The following is an 18,105-nucleotide window of genomic DNA, read 5'->3' as shown; positions in this document are numbered from 1 at the left end:
ATTCTCACCCTCATATTTATAATGAGCTCCAATGACTATCTTTATTTGGACTAAATTTTAGAAAATTTCAATTATGTTTAACTCTTTTTTCTAATATAAATTCATGTCATTTTTTACATGGAACACTAATTAGATTAACAACTTACAAGTGATCATTTACCACAAAGGTAGTTTTAAATTTCATTCTACATGTATTTGCCATTTTTTTAAATGTGTGATCATTTGACATGAAGTGGCATTAAAAGGGAAAAGGGAGCAAATTAGCCAATAAATTTCAATGGGTGGGTTGGTGACATATTTTTAACACTTTTTTATTTTTGGGTCGAGGATCATTTTTTAATTCAAATGCCATCACCCACATTAATATTAGGATTGTAGTGATAGATTACGATAAATATCTATCAGTGTCTGGTAGATGTCTCTCACAGTCTATTGCCCACTGATATCTATCATATTGATAGATAGTGACATTTTGTTATACTTGAAAATATTTTTAACAGTTTTATTATTTAAGATAGTTATTCATAATGTTAACAATAATATTTACTATTTTCTTTTTAAGAAATCGAACTTTCATTTGATAGTATAATACCAACAAGATTAGCAACAACACATTAAATTTTAAGAAATAAAAAATATATATGAACACAATTCAATTTTTTTTTTTTTTTTTTTTTTTAGTTTGAAAACCAACAAGACATACTCATCGGTCTATTATAGATTGTGCAAAGTGCCCAAGAGTTAATTCACATCCTCAAATTGGACACTTTACATTCTAACTCTAAATTGTTGTTTAAATAATAAAGAAAATATTTATAGGAAAAACAAACAGAAAAACAGTATAGCTATATGAGATTTATATTGTTTTTTTTATTAAAAAAATCCTAGATGTGATTTTCCTTTAAATAGGTTTACAAAATAAAAATAAAAATATAAGAATTATAAAAATTGGAGGGCTAGGACTCAATTCTTTTGATATTCTACTTGCCTAACCTTTTTTCTTTTTGAACCTTCTTTTCTTTATGATCCCACCTACCTAATTTTTCTAGTATTTTGCATAAGCATGAATTATTCTATTATCTCATAGATTCATATTTTTTCCTATACACAAATAAGTGAAAATAGTAAAAACGAGCATAGTTCGATTGTCATTTGAATATGTTGGTAATGTCGGGATATCTAGTTTGAATCTCCTTTCTTTCATTATTGTACTAAAAAACAAGTGAAAGGATAAATTTTTTTATTTTCAATGCTTTTTATTTATTCTTTTATTACGCTAAGAACAATTTCACATTGTTTCATGCTCAAAGGGGAAAATGTTTATTTTTAGAAAAAGTGCTTGCCCACTGAATTCATCTATCAAAATTAAATGTTTTTTTTAAGAGCTTCCCTGCTAGTTGATGCATACTTATTTTTCCGGTTCAATTTAATTAGTCAAATAAAATAAAGCTCAAAATATTTTATAAAAAAATTATTACATGACAAATTGTGATTAGATCATTGAAGTGAGCTAAAAAAAAAAAAAGTGTGAATGCAAGTTTTTTCTATTTCAAAAGTTTGAAATAAAGATTATTATTATTAGAAGCGAAATAACATTAATGTGGATCGGTCTTGTAATAAAAAATTAACGTGGGAATTGGTTTAAAGAGTTAAAATCCCTCCTTATTAGTTTATCTCTTGTTTTTTTAGTGCGTTCTTACGAGCTTTTCTTTACAAAGTGAATAGTCTAATTAATAAATTGTTACTGGTATGAAAGTTTAAGGACTAAAAGTGATTTTTAAAATAATAATAATAATAAAAAAAATAAAAAAAAACTAGTAATAATGCAATAACATTAATATCTGTACAAAACTATTACAAAATCAGTCATCACCAGCCTCCAAGGACTAAAGGTATGATTTATTTATTATATGTACCAAACTCCAAATATAAGATATAAGAATATAATCTATATGAAACAAAAAAACAGTGTGACAACCAAAATGAATATCAGTTTATATTTATTATTTAATATCTTATATATAGTAAAGGATGTGCTAGTTTCAAAGCTCCATGCTCATGGCAAATAAAATTGCTATAGCCACCCAATGTAACTTTTCTGGTAGAATGGAGTTTCCTGAAATAGAAAAAAAGGAAAAGTTAGCATTATTAAAATTTTGGAGTTTATTTGAAAAGAGTGTTTTAAAAATTAATTTTTCATGTTACTGAGGATGACAAAAATGACATGTTTTTTTTCAAGCTTAACTCAATTAAGAAGTTGGACTTATATTTGTTAGGTTGGTTGTTGAAAATATCATAAATGATTATTGGTAAACCTCACAGCCTTATTCGATATACGAAGTACTAATTAATAATTTTGAAATATAAATTCATATTTATCTAATATGATATCACTGAAATTTGATTGAATATTCAATCCAAAACAAATAATTAGAATTTGATCCAAGAATGGTGAATCTAAGAAAGTACCAAGATGATCAGCTATGTTGAAGATATCATATTGAAAAAACAGAGATAATTCACCATCTTTATAAACCATTCTTAAATGATATATTCTACGTTGAAATTTGTTTTATTTTAATCTTTATACTTCCAATTATTTACATTTAATCCATTTACTATCAATAAATCTTAAAATTAGCTTTACATGAAAATTATTATTATTATTTAACCAAATTTGAAAGAAAAAAATTCTTCAAATTAACCACACAATGATTTATTTTTAAAATTCTTTCTTTTCTTCGACGAGGACTAAATTTTAAAAGTTAGAATAAAATTAGATCCAGATTATATGGATCAAAATGATACTTTAACCTAATCTTTACCAACTATATATCTACAAACTAATATAAATATATAGGTCCATACACAAATTCAATTTCGATCTAGAGATAGGTTAGAAATCCAAACTTCAGACCCTAAATTTCATTAAACTTGTACTTATTAAAATAGGAAACCTAATATTCCTAAAGTTTATTTTTTTTAAATAAAGGATAATTGAGACACAAATAGATATAAGATAACATATTAAGTTAAGCTACTTGCCAACATTTTTCAATGTTTTGTAGGTTAATTTAAAGAGGAGTTCTGATAAAACAAGGTGGTGGACTTGGACTTCTTATTATATGTCATAATGTCAATAGAACTCTTGAAAGGAATATATAATATATGGCAAAAGGAGAAATTAATTAATTTCCATGCCTCCTTTTCAACTTATAGATGCTAAGCATATATTTTACAATTTTTTTTTTAAAGAAAATTATTTTAAATGATAAAACTGTTCAAAAATATTTATAAATAATAGTAAAATAACACAATATATCTATAATATACTACGATAGATGACTATAGATTACTATTTGTGTCTATCTGTCTCTAATGTCGTTTCTCAAATTTTAACATTAATTAAGAAATAAATTTCTACACGTTATAAAAACTTTCATTCTAAGCAATGAACAAAGAAAAATGTAGAAGACGAGCCACGTGGATGAACTTGGATCCAAAGAACCACAATAATTTAAAGAAAAATAATAAAATCGTGCAATTTTTTTACTATTTATATATTATTATTTTATAGAAGATGACTGTTTAAATTAATGGTGAATAAATTATTAGAGACATCGTGCTGTGGGTCATTTTTTAACTTTGAATTTAAGTTTAAAATATGTTGAAGCATTCAATTTTGTGTTTTTCTATTATTGTAAACAACGTTTCCCTTCCACCTCTGTTTTTCTTAATTTTTTTTATAAAAAAATCAATTCCAATCTTTTCATGATATTCCTTGATTATCATCTAATATGAAAACATTTTTTTTTACTTACTATGCAGATTATGTTTTTCCTTTTTGTTTTTTTTTTTTTAAAAATTATGCCGTGCGTGTTAATTTATGTATCTATTAACAATGTTTTTGCCTAATTAGTCTGATTTTTAGAAGTATTTTTAAATTTTTGAGCTAAGTTTTAAGATTTTTATATTTAAAAAATAATAATTAAAGGTTATAATTATTTTTTTTAAAAAAATACAATCAAGATATTAAAACTTTGGTCCTAAAAAAAGTTTTACAAATTAATTTTTGAGCTTTCATTTTTTTTAAAATTCCCAAATTTATTCTATTAGATATAAAATTCGGATTAATTTTTGAAAAGTTTAAATTTAGCATGAACCTATTAAACACCAAATTAGAATTTTATAGACATAATTATTAGATGTTTTTAGAATTTTGAAATTAAATAAATATAAACACTAAAATTAACTAGACCCTATTTGGTAATTAATTTGTTATTCGTTTTTTATTTTTAAAAATTAAACCTAATTCATCTATATTTTTTTTACAATGAATTACATTTTTCTTAAGTACAATAGTTAAATTCTTAGCCAAATTTAAAAAATAAAAATAATTTTTTGAAAGTTACTTTTTTTTTAAAGAAAATTTCAAAATTTGGATTAAAAAGAATGAATTTGAAGGTGAAAATAATGTCCATAGACTTACTTTTTAAAAAAAACAAAAAACAAAAATAAAATAGTTAATAAACGGGTTTGAAATTTATAATTTAACCTATAGAATGTGAACCATCTCACCTTGTCCAGTGCCTGGACCACTTCCATTATCAGTAGAATTCACATTTGCAACTTTAATTCCAAGCTTTGCACAATCGGATCCAATTGTACCTATTGAATAATATATTAAATAATTATATCGTCAATTTAAATTTACATTAAGAATTTAAAACACACCATCCATTCCTAATTTTTATATTTATTTTGATTTACTTCCTTTTTAAAAAATATATATATATGAGATTGACTTCAAACATAAATATAATTTAATTGACATAAATATATACTTTTAGATCGGACTCCACGGATTGAACTCAAAAAAACAAAAAAAAACCCTAAAATTTCGAATTCCAACTCAATGTTCTATAAGATCGTAAGATATTCGTGAAATACATCACTAGTCTGATCAATATCGACAGCCCAAACCCTTAATCATAACCTAATAATTAGTCGATCAATAATCTCTAAGCATAGTTCACTGAAAAAAGATGTCAATTACCATCTCAAAATTGATGGTACAATTTTTCATCCACGATTGTTAAATCTAAAATTAAAAAAAAAAAAAAAAAAGTAAATTGATAACTCAAAAAATATAGTTATTAAATATAATGTTGAATTACAAGTTTAGTCCATGAACTTTCAATAAACTTAGAAAAATCTCTAATAAGTCCTTCCAACTTTCAAGCTTTTGTTGAATGGGTACATTAACTTTAGAAATTGTCTAATAAGTCTTCTAAACTTTCAAATTTGTGTTCAATATTGATGTTTCAATTCATGTAAGTAATACACGAAATTGAAACATTGTTCCACTAGATATAAAAATCATTCGATATTTATTACATCAATTCATTTTTTAAAAAAATAAACAGTTTGGAGACTTATTAGATTCGAAAGTTTAAAACTCCAAGAATCCATTAGAGATTAAGGGAAGTTTTGAGTATGAATTAGTTGAAAAAAGGAAAGAGAAATAAGAAGGGAATCTTACAATCACTATAGCAAGGGAAAGCAGAGATGTTGAGGAGATTGTAATAGCCAGATTTGCATTCACATGTGTGTGCATAAGTTCTGTTCTTCACACAGCTTCCTTCTCCACAGTAAGCCCAATAGCAAACTGCAAACACATCATATCAATCCATGCTTAAAACATATCAAAAACAGAATTCAGGGCAAATGGTGGTGCAAAACGACATTACCATCGAAGAAAGACGAGTTATTCGGAACCGGCTTCTCCGGCACCGGCGGCGGCGCCGGCTGACAGCCATAGTTGAGAGAACCTAAACAACAACGACAAGAAACAGAGATGGCAGAGGGGAGAGAGTTGAGACATTAAATCGATTGCCATTTTCAACAAACAGAGGAATCTGAGAGAGGAATTTACAATTAGGGATTACACAAGGAAGAAAAGTGAGATCGTCGTCATCTTCACGAGTTCGCTTCCAGCCAGAATTACATTCGCATTTGAATCCGAACGGATATCCAGCGTCGGCCGTGCAATTCCCCTTTCCGCAGTTCACTTCTTCGCAGATTTTATCTGTAATAACAAATATGTTAGGCCTTCTTTCATATATATTTTCTAACTTTATAAGTTTAACTATTATTGAAAATTTCTCTCACCGATATGTGTTAGCGATCTAGAGATTTGTAACTCAAATCTCTCGTCCTATTTGACAAATTGAATCATCCATAATTTTTAGATAGTAATTGTTGTTTTACCACTTAGTTCTACTCGGTTATTAAGAATTATACAAAAAATTTTGAACTATTTTTAAATAAAGGAAAATGAGTTAACTTATTTAAAGGTATAGTAAAATGTCATTTTCATTATTTATCAGTGTTAGTAATAGAAATCTATTGTAATTTATCACTAATAGAAAATGATATTTTGTTATACTTCGAAAATATTTTCAGCAATTTTTACCATTTAAAACAATTATCCAAGTTTTTAAATTATAAAAGATGTTTTTTTTATTATTTTTATTTTTATTGCAGGGTTATTTTCTTGTTTATGAGCCATCAAAATTGTTTATAAGTTTTTTAGAGACCAGAAAAAGTTGGATTTTTTTAAAAAAGTATAACAAATATGGAGTATGTAGATTTGATATTTATATTACTTAAGTAAGCTCTTTTTTGCCTTTTTCTTTTTTTCTTTTGGAAGCGTTTGATTACATAATGGTCAATAACAATTACGGGTATAATAAAATAAAAAGTATAGGTTTAATTCATGATGATCAATGTCAAAGTGAGTTTAGCTCATTTCTCTCTAGAGATTGAAGATTCGATCTCTCATTCCTAAAGTTGTTGTACACTAAAAAAAATAATCATAGGATCAAACTAAACATTTCATGATATTTTTTTTCTTCATTCATGTTTATCGAAATTTTAAGAAAGATTTTTTCTGATTTTCCATAAATATATATATTTTTTTTTTTTGTAATTTAAATGTTACATATAACACTAAAAATTTGAATATTTTATTTTAGATTTTAATTTTCATGATTCCTTAAAAAAGTTTGAAATGTGAGGAGAAAACAAAAAGATTACCAAATACACGCTTCTTCATGAAACTGAGTATAGTTCCACTGATATAAAGTTTGTACTATCGAGCTCAATGTCGGAAAAACAAATATGAAGTATAAGAAAACAAAAAAAAATAAAGAAGAAAAAACGTACCAAGAAATGGAAATCGATCATCTGCAGTTACAATAGTAACGATGAGGAAGAAGAGGAGGATGGGAAGAAAGTCAACAAGGCGGTGAGAGGAAAACACCGCCATGGTTTCTCTAGAGAGAGAAAATGGAAGAGAGAGATACAATAGAAGTAGAAGAGATGATGAAAATTGAGTAATATGAAGCAATTAAACAACATTATTATATATAGAGAGAAAAGGGGGAAGAGTTTGAAGTTTTCAAAAGTTTGGAAGATGGTTTCTTCTTTTAATATAATAATTTTATTACATAAGACTTTTTTGGGTATATCTGAGTGGGAAAACTTAGTAATACTCATGTCTTAAATGAGTTAGTTTTAGTTTCTTTGTCCTTTTATTCCTATGGGATAAATAAAAGACTTGGTTTTCTAGAATTCAAGATAAAATTTTGGTGGTAGTTCGATTGATAGTTGTAATAAATTTAATTTTAACAATAGAGTAAATCTCCGATTTTATATAAATCGATCACATTTATCACATCATTTTTTATTTTAGAGTCCGTTTGATAACTTTTCGTTTTTTTTTTTCTATTTCTCATTTTTCAAGAAAATGACTTGTTTGATAACTGTTCCCGTTTTTTGTTCTAAATTTGAGGAACATTTCTAAGAAAAGAAATTTTTTTTGTTCCATTTCTATCTTATATTAGATTATTTTTTATTTAACAAAATGCATTCTTGACCTATTGGTAGTTTTATTTTGTTTTGTTTTCTTTTTATATTTTCATATTTTATTTATTAATTTTATGTTTACAAAATAAAATAAAGTATAATTATATTTTATTTTAATTTTGAATTTTAAAATTCTTCAATATTTAGATTTATATATTATTTTAATTTTCAATATGTATGTTAGTTTTTTTATATTTCAAATTTCAACTCTCAAGGTACTTTTATTTCTTCTTTGTCTTTTTATATTTATTTCCATCTTTTATATTTTCTTTATTTTTTTATCAATTTTGTTATTTACAAAAATAATTTTTCTATATTTATATTTTATTTTAATCTTGAATTTTAAAATTCTCCAATATTTAGATTTATATATTACTTTAATTTTCAATATTTATACTAACTTTATTCTTTATATTTCAACTTTTGATTATTAAATTTTGCAATATGCATGTTTATATATTATCTTAATTTTAATATTTTAGTATATTTGAAATTGAGTAGACTTTTACCGTATATATAAATTTTGCTGACTAAAACATTTATTTAGCTTAGCTTTAATATTTTACAACTACGACATTTACATAATAATGTAATTAAGCTGGATTTGACTTGATATCATTTAAGACAAATGACTTGAATTAGAGATGACAATGCTAATCAAATTTAGGCAACATATGAAGAATAAAATACAATTTGTTATTATATTTCGTTTTCATTAGGACTTACTTGTATTAGATGACATAAACTTTTGATAATATCTTTTTCAATGTTTAATGTATGATATATCTTCTCTTTTTATATTATATTGTAAAAAAAAAAAGAAAAAAAAAACAAGAAACAGGAAATAGTTATCAAACAAGTTTCTGATTATATTTCATTTTAAGAAATAGGAAACGAGAATAATTACAAAAAATATTTATGTTTCTTATTATTAAAAAAATAAGAAATAGGAATAAAAAAAAAGAAACGAGAGCATTATCAAACAAGTTTTAGTTGGGACTCGTGACCATCCTAGGTTATAATAATGGTGTCATATTGACCAGATGAATAATGGTTGTTGACGTTGTAATTTATATGATTCGTTCATTATATTTTTCAGTTTTGGAATCTATTTATTTTTTTTAATTGTTTAAGTATATCTTAAAAGAAAAGGAAGATGGGAGGAAAGATGGACATGTGATAGTATTTGTGTGACATGATCTCTACTATTTATTTGATTAATTAATTGTATTTTGTTTGGAATGTGTAACATGTTCATACTAAAATAATATGTAGACAGATTATATACTGTTTGAAATGACTTAATTTTTTTTTCTTAAAAAAAAATCATTTTCATTTAAACACTTTTTTTTTTTTTAAAAAAACTTCATGCAAAAATTTGTTTGATTTGTTGTATATTAAAATATTTTTTTTTTATTAATTTCAAATTACTATAAAAGAATTTGCTAGTAATGGTAGCAGTCGAAGTTGGCCAGAGGTGGTCGGAGATGGTGACTGGAGGTTGCCGGAGATGGTGGTCAACCGTTAACTCACGGTGGTCGCGAAAGGTAATGACTGGAGTTTCTCATACATTAAGGAGAGATTAACAATTAAATACTCAAATTTCATTTTTCTAGATCAACTTAATTGCATGTTTGAGAATGATTTTGAAATTATTAAAATAATTTTTGTCATATTTAAAATAGTTTTGAAACATACTTTTAAGCACTCAAAATCAATTAAATGTCTAATTTTACCCTCTTAAATATATTTTTCTTACTATTAAATTGTTTTTGAATTATTAAAAACATTTTTCGAATGATTTTGAAAATGACAAAAGTGATTTTAACTATTTCATAATCACTCCCAAATATACCATTATTTTATAAACTCAGTTTTTCAAATCCATTTTAAGTGATTGTCAAACATACTCTAATATTATCATAATTTGGTTGTCAACCTAAATGTAACACAACTAGCTTAAGTATCTACCTTCGACAAAAAAAAAAAAAAAAAAAAAAAAAAAAAAAAAAAAAAAACCAGAAGCTTGAATCTCCACTACTTATCGTAATTTATGTATAATATATAGTAACTTGTTACTATATTAAAAATCAAAATTATATCCTTTTGTAAGTATTTTTTTATGAAGGTATAAGTGTTGTGAGTCTCCAGCCCACTTATTACACAAGCAAAATTTTATTTTAAATTTGTGTTTTGTGAGTTCAATTGGAGCTAGTTTTTTGGGTAGGTCCATCTTGAGAGCTCTAGGTTTTCTTTTATGTGATATGAGGATGACTTAAAGGAAAAGAGAGTGAAAAAACGAAGTAGAAAATTGGAAAAAAAAAAAAAAAAGAGCAGTTCGATTTTTTGGCAACAACTTCTACAAAGTTATCGATTGCTGAAGTTTAAACCATTGGATGATGTTGAAATTTGGTCAGCATGTTCGGGACACATAGGGCCTCGTTTTGAACGATTGAATCGTTGTTTAGAGCTTTGATTTGTCCATAACCGTTGTCAAATATAAACTGTAAAACTGGATGATTTTTATTCTTTTTATCTCTCAAGTTTTCATCTTTTATATATGAAAGTATTGGTGGGTAATGAACTTTTGTATGACGAATTTGAGTTTTTTTCTCTCAATTTTTATCATAATAAGAGAAGTTGACAAGGGTGGACTCCTCACAAGTCCCATGATTTTTACTCTTCACATCGAAAGGATTTTCTACGTATAATTCGTGTGTACTTTTTATTTAGTCTCCGAGAATTTGGTTTATTGCTATGCATTATTGGTTGATTGCTTGGTGATTTATTTATGGTATTTCGCAGAATAATTATTTGGTTGATTGTTTTGGAGGGTGAGTTGTTATATTGTTTGGGTCCTATCAGTTAGTATCAGAGCGGAATTTAATCATTGATATGGAGTCTACTAATAATGGTGGAGGTAATTCAATAATAAAATTGACATCAACCAATTATTTTATTTGAAGACCAATGATGGAGGATTTTTTATACTACCTCACTGTAATTAAAATACTTAAACTAATAGTTTAAATAACAATCTACTGAACCAACTTTAATTTGTTGAAATAAAATAAAAAAGAATAATTAACTTGTCATGCATCTACAAAAACTTTGAGGTGATTAAAGAAAAGTTTGGTAAATGAACTTTCCAGGGTTGGAGAGATAAGTCAAAAGCCTGTACAATAAAATAGGTCAGTAGCACAAACTTTGGGCTTAATTATGAAATAAGGTTACCAGAAAATTCATTGGCTTTTGGTTTTATTAATCTTTTTTTACATGTGATGCTTCAATATTCAACAATAAGGCTATGAAAATTAAATTATTAATAATTGACCCATTTGGTCAATAATTGGGGCCTTTAATAATTAATTCAACCTAGAACAAGCTTCCAACATCCTTAGGCTTTAAACTACTTCAAGTTATATATTATTTTAATATTATATAATAAGTTTTATAAAGTGCAGGTTGGACAAAATAAGTTTAGAAAATTATATCCCTAGTCCCAGATTTATTATTTTTTGCAAAAATGACAAAAAAAAAAAGTCCAGTCTACGTCTTACCTTCCTACTACTAATATATTCTTAATACACTTGATACTCTTAATACACTACTAATATATACTTGATATACTGTTAATATATATTTGATACATTTATTGCCGATAGATACTTGATACACTATTAATACACAGTTTAAAATGATTAGTTATTTAAGTATTTTAAATGTCAGGACATTTGAGTAAATAAAGGCTTGTGGCAATTTGTAATTAAATGGATCTCCATTTAATTAGGGCCTTAAGTTGAAAAGGGGATAGGCTATCGCACAAAGAGGAAAGAGAGGAAGAAAGTGAGAGAAACTCGCAAAGGAAGCTTATTGACAACGGCGATCGGCGAGCGATGTAGCTAGCAATCACCGGATAAGCGACCATATAGTGAAGGCAGACAACTCCACAGATCGTACCGCCATCTCAGAACCATCTGCGCGTAGATCCAGTCGTTGATTTGTCTCTAGACGTTGTCACCTTCATCCTCGGGCGTCAAATCCTGTTCAACCTTTCCTTGCTCTATCGCACAACCAGCTGTCATCGTCACTGGTCTGTGGTCTGCCGTTGTCTGAAGCACCGCTACAAGTTAGTCACTAGATTTTAGTCAATTTTGGTAGGTGTTATGGTTGGGTAACATATTTGCAAAATCTTAAAGATAGAAGACATGGTTGCAAAACACTATTATAAAATTACCACCTATTACAATTTCCCTTTAGAAAGTAGAAAATTAGATTAGACTGTTACTCACCTCTAAATAAAACATATAAAAAAAAAAGTTTCCTTAAAAAAACATATAAAGTAAGAAATGTGTGTTAATTTAGAGCAAAAAAAAGTTTCCTTAAAAAGGCATATAAAGTAAGAAACGTGTGCTAATTTAGACCCAAAAAAAAAATGTTTCCTTAGAAAAACATATAAAGTATCTAAAAAGAAGTTTCCTTAAAAAAACATATAAAATAAGAAATGTGTGTTAATTTAGAGCAACACTGTTGTGAAATTTTAGGAATACTAGAGCGTGTTTAATAATTATTTAAGTCTAATTTGATAATTACTTGATTTTTAATTTTTAGTTTTAAAAATAAAACCTCTAAATTTATTGAATTATTATTTACTTTCTGCCATTAGTTTCAAAAATTAAGGTTTCAAAACTACAAAAATATATATATTTTTTAAAATTTGATTAAAAATTCAACTATTTTATATAAGAAATATGCAAATCAAGGTGAGAAATCGAGAGAAAATAGGTTGAATTTTAAAAATAAAAAATCAAAAACCAAATGGTTGCCAGACGTGCCTTAGTTTTGTGCTTTAAAATTTGCGTTTGTTTTCTCTCAATTTCTTACTCGTTGTTTTCGTATTTTCTATGTAAATATTTGAATTTTTAACCAAATTTCTTAAAACAAAAATAAATTTTGGATTTTTTTAATTAAAAAATGGCTTTGATCTTAAAATACTTCTAAAAAAATAGATAAATCAATAGATGAAATCAATCAAATTGGAGGTTTAATTTTCCAAATCAAAAAACAAAAACACAAATAGTAATCCAACATAGAGTTGAAATAAAAACGTACGTTTAATATCATTCCAATCAAATACAAATTATAAATCTTAAAATGAAATTTAGATAAAATAATATATATAAACTGAGGATCAAAATTAACCTTTGAATCTATCATTTTCATTTTTATTTCTTTACAAAATTTTAAAAGTAGAATGTGAACCTCTGATCTCTAATTTATAAACTATTTGCAAATTGTTTATAATTAACAAAAGATAAAATGTTTAATGTGAACTTCTAAGCTCTATTTTGTAAAGTAGGTAACAATTTTTCAGGGGTGAAATGTAAACTTTTTAACTTCAAAGTTTTGGATTAGTTACATCGATATTAAATTAGAGAGGTTTGATTTTACTTTTCCCAACTACTTTTGTGCCATTTGGGTCATTCAGAATAATCAGTGCTTTGTTTTTTACGATAAAATTGTTAGGATTGATACACTAAATCTCGTGGTCTTGTACGATCCACTTTGTAGTTGTTACTGTTCGCATGAGATTTCAATAGAAATTTATTTCGTGGAATTTGAACTTTGTATTTGTATTAATTTTGTGGAAAGTGAGTACAATCTCTAATACATAGTATTTTGATGCTTTCATAATAAACTATAATCTTTAAGCTGATTGATCTTCTTGAATGATCGGCCTTTGGGCTTGTTGATCTTCTTGGATGATCGGCCTTTAGGCTTGATGATCTTCTTGGATGATCGTCCTTGGGCTTGTCTTGGATGATTGTCCTTGGGCTTGTCTTGGATGATCAGCCTTTGGGCTTGTTGATCTTCTTGAATGATCGACTTTTGGGCTTAATGATCTTCTGGGATGATTAGCCTTTAAGCTTGTTGATCTTCTTGGACGATCGACTTTTGGGCTTGTTAATCTTCTTGGACGATCGATCTTTGGGCTTGTTGATCTTCTTGGACGATCGACCTTTGGGCTTGTTGATCTTCTTAGACGATCGACCTTTGGGCTTGTTGATCTTCTTGGATGTTCGGTCTTCGGACTTGTTGATCTTCTTGGAGGATTAATGTTCGCACGAGGCTTCTGGAGAAACTTGTTTCGTGGAGTTGAACTTAAGTTGGTATTGATGTTGATGTTGATTTGATGTGATGTGGTTCGATCTCTAGTACTTGATCCTCTGATTTTCTCTCAATCGAATGCGTACACTTGATTTGAGGCGAAGCGCGTGATGATCTTGGAGTTGAAGTCTTGGAAAATTGCTTGTATCTCCAAAGGACTTTAGTCTTCAAGCATGGTCAAGATGCTTGTATCTTCAAAGGACTTCGGTCTTCAGAACTTGATATGTCTTCTGATCTTCAGAGCTTTAGTGTCTTCTGATCTTCGGAGCTTTGATATGTCTTCTGATCTTCCGAGCTTTAGTGTCTTCTGATCTTCGAAGCTTTGGAGGAGTTATGTTCTTTAGATCCTTGGAGCTTCAGACTTTAGATCTTCAGAAAGATTTTGCCTTCAATTCCTCCCTCCTCCAAATGTAGAGATAAGACCTCTATTTACAGAGGTTTCTTATGGGCTTGAGCCTAATTACTTTATTGTGCCCAAATTAGGTTTGGGCTAAAGTTGGGCTTGGGCCAATTTGTTGTTGGGCCGAAATACTGGGCTTGCGCTTCATCTTTAATTTTAACCCAAAATTTCAGGGCCCGAACGATTTTAATTATTTGGCCTAATCCAACTTATAATTTTTCTAAGAGGCTCGGGCTTTCATTGATGATGTGGCAACTCGTGATTTGTCGAAATTTCTCATTCAACTAATGTCCCCTTTTCGAAATTTATGCACATCTATACGGTGGATGAATCTCGAAAAAGATAATTTGAAATCAAAGTATGATTTTGACTTCTTTAATTTGATGATCATCTTGATCAAGATATGAGAATTTAGCTTAAAATTTTGATTTGACGTTTGCTTGACACATTTTAGGCCATGTAAATAAAAAAAATGAACTTTAGTTGATGACTTTCTAATTTAAGAGTAAGCTTTTATTTGAACTTGAGTATAAAATTTATGTTCCACCTTAATTGTAATTGAATTTTGAGTAATATCCCAAATATTACCATTTTTTTTTTAGATTTCAGAATATACTCAATTCTTGATACAAATTTGAAGTAGAATTTTGACTTCATCTTTCTCTTTCCTTCAACTTTGATTTGGTGAAGCTTGAAATACAATATATTTTGATTTGAGGTAACACTTAAAGTTATGCCAAAATTTTGACATTGGGGTAAAATTTGGTTAGTACGCCAAATCTTGGCTTGAATTTGGAAAATGATTTTAATTTTATTCCAATTTGATTTGCCATCAAATTGGAGTGATTTTGAATATGATTTGAATTCACTCCAAAAATATGGTTTAGATTGGAATCCAACTGTCCACTTATACAAAAATTGGAATATACCAAACTTTGAGAGAAGAATTCTACTCCCAATTTTGACCTTTAATTTAATTTAATTTTTACTCAAGCTTTGATAATTTGGAGGGAATTTTTTACCTACCAAAATTTGAGGTGAGCTAAAATGAAGTCTTAAAAAAGAAATCTAACCAAGTAAATCTTTGAATTTTAGGTTGCACTTAACTTGTGATGAAATCACAACTTTCAATAATTTCTCAAAATTTCCAAGTGGTTGAGAAAAATGGATTTTTTTTTCTATTTGAATTTGAGATCTTTGTTAGTTGTGATTTGATTCCATTTTCTTATATAAATAGGGAAGAAGTATGTGACAATTTCATAATCTTCTATTCTACTGCCTCATTCTTCTTCTTCTTCTTTTTTTCAAAATCAAGCCTACTTCTTTTTCTTCAATTTTTTTAATGTTTTTTTTTAAATTTTTGTTTATTCTTCCTTCTTTTCAAGATTTTTTTCCAACATATTTTCCAATTTTTTTTTTCAAGTTATCATTCCTTGGCCGTAGATGGTAGGATATCACCGTTGTTGGCTTTGGTGCTCGATACATTTCGCCGCCGTGTGTTGTTGGATGGTTGATGGCTGCCTTCTCCTACATCTTTTGCCTCTTCTTTCCCTTTCTTTTTCTTGTTTTTTTTTCTCCTTTTTTATGTTTTTCTTAGCGTCGTTGATGGAGGCTATGTCGGTCATCGCCATGTAGTCGAAGCTTCTGCCGGTGAAGATGATGCATTAGCGCAATGGCACGACCTACAAATCGACTGGCCGATAAGAGTTGGATAGAGCACAACACAAATTGTGTTCCAATTTCATTATCAACTTCTCAAGTGTTGACAAAGACTTATTCCTTATTCCTTATTCACAACAAAGTAAAGCGCATCAACTTTGGAGGTGAAGAAGCGGCTCACCAGACTTTGGAGATGAAGCGGCTCGCCAGACTTTGGAGATGAAGCAAGCCACGCCAAATTTTGGAGATGAAGCGAGTCGCGCCGAAATTTGGAGATGAAGCGAGCTACACCAGACTTTGGAGATGAAGCAAGTCGCGTCAGACTTTGGAGATGAAGTGAGCCGCACTAGACTTTGGAGATTAAGCAAGCCGCGCCAGATTTTGGAGATGAAGCGAGCCGCGCCATCCACTTTAGACTTTGAAGATGGAGCGAGCCACGTCAGACTTTGGTAGATGTAGCGGGCCATGCCAGACTTTGGAGATGAAGCGAGCCACGCCAGACTTTGGAGATAAAGCGAAGTCGCGCCAATGTTTTGGAGAGGAAACAAAATTGCACCACGACTTTGGAGATGAAGTGAAGTCGTGCCATCGGTTTGGAGATGAAGCGAAGCCACGCCACGACTTTGGAGATAAAGTGAAGTTGCGCCAACATTGTGGAGATGAAGTAAAGCCACATCATGACTTTGGAGATGAAGTGAAGCCACGCCATCAGTTTGGAGATGAGGCGAAGCTATGCCACGACTTTGAAGATGAAGCGAACCACGCCAGAATTTGGATATGAAGCAAATTCGCGTCATGATTTTGTAGACGGAGACATTGAAGATGGAGTCGAGCCATGCATAATGACCTTGAACTTGAAGATGGAGTGGAGCCATGCACACCGACCTTGAACTTGAAGATGGAGCGAAGCCATGCACACCGACCTCGAACTTGAAGATGGAGCGGAGCCATGCACATTGACCTCGAACTTGAAGATGGAGCAAAGCCATGCACACGACCTCAAACTTGAAGATGGAAGTAGAGCCGTGCACACCAATCTTAAACTTGAAGATGGAAGCAGAGCCATGCACACCGAACTTGAACTTGAAGATGGAAGTAGGGCCATGCCGCCGACCTTGAACTTGAAGATGGAGCAGCATCGATGGAGCCTCTGAACTTGAAGATGGAGAAGCATCGACGAGACCTTCGCGTTTAAGTTTGATAAAACATCGACAAATCCTCCGCATTTGAGTTTGACGAAGCATCAGCGAATCCTCTGCACTCGAGCTTGAAGAATCGATGAATCCTCTGCATTTGAGCTTAAAGCATCGGCGAATCCTCCACACTTGAGTTTGACGAAGCATCGATGAATCTTTGCATCGAGCTCGAATTCATGACTTTGAGCATGAAGATGACATTGCAAAGCCTCTAGACTTGAGCATAAAGATGAAGCATCGATGAAACATCTGAACTTGAAGATGGAGGAGCATCAATGAAACCTCTGAACTTGAAGATGGAGGAGCATCGATGAAGCCTTTGAACTTAAAGATTGAAGAGCATCGACGAAGCTTCTGAACTTGAAGATGGAGGAGCATCCAAGTTTGATTTTGAAGAGGAAGCAAAGTGCATTCCAAGTGTGTGCCTTTTATTTACTGTGCTAGCTTCTTACGAGGGATGAACATCTTCAATCTGTTATGTTGCCCCCAATAGGGATGAACATCTTCAATCTGGAGTGTCATTCTTTAACGGGGATGATCAACATCAATCTTGTAGTATCATACTTAGGTGGTTGTGGTACCCTTTCTAATGGACTAAACTTAAATTTCTTTAAGTTGCCTTCGTACCCTTAAATAAAGGGATCAAATCATGACGTAGTTCAATTTTTTTTAACTGGACCGAACTTGAAGTTTCTTTCAAGCTAAATACGTACCCTTCATAATGATAGGGATCAAGTCATAACGTAGTTCAAA

The 18,105-nt window shown here is 29.3% G+C and overlaps 1 protein-coding gene across 1 annotated transcript; it reads right to left on the bottom strand.

Annotated features, from left to right (window-relative positions):
- Nucleotides 1-1,878: 1,878 nt before the first annotated feature.
- Nucleotides 1,879-7,379, bottom strand: LOC120080588. Its single transcript, XM_039035306.1, has 6 exons — nucleotides 7,228-7,379; nucleotides 5,936-6,088; nucleotides 5,751-5,831; nucleotides 5,543-5,668; nucleotides 4,579-4,668; nucleotides 1,879-2,116 (listed from the first exon to the last, which is right to left on the bottom strand). Exons 1-6 carry the CDS (start codon nucleotides 7,328-7,330, stop codon nucleotides 2,043-2,045), a joined length of 627 nt encoding a protein of 208 aa, XP_038891234.1. The 5' UTR covers nucleotides 7,331-7,379; the 3' UTR covers nucleotides 1,879-2,042.
- Nucleotides 7,380-18,105: the final 10,726 nt, after the last annotated feature.

Source organism: Benincasa hispida, chromosome 6 (assembly GCF_009727055.1).
Source record: "Benincasa hispida cultivar B227 chromosome 6, ASM972705v1, whole genome shotgun sequence".
Lineage (NCBI taxonomy): Eukaryota > Viridiplantae > Streptophyta > Magnoliopsida > Cucurbitales > Cucurbitaceae > Benincasa > Benincasa hispida.
Note: the sequence above shows the minus strand (reverse complement) of the source record. Positions and strands in the feature narration are given on the sequence as shown.

Bases quoted from the DNA above. Each gene is read 5' to 3' on its own strand.
- LOC120080588 (XM_039035306.1), bottom strand. From the start codon at position 7,330: ATGGCGGTGTTTTCCTCTCACCGCCTTGTTGACTTTCTTCCCATCCTC. The intron at 5,669-5,750 runs GTAATGTCGTTT...ATGTGTTTGCAG, and splicing joins TAACTCGTCTTTCTTCGATG to TTTGCTATTGGGCTTACTGT. The intron at 4,669-5,542 runs GTAAGATTCCCT...ATTATTCAATAG, and splicing joins TTTCCCTTGCTATAGTGATT to GTACAATTGGATCCGATTGT.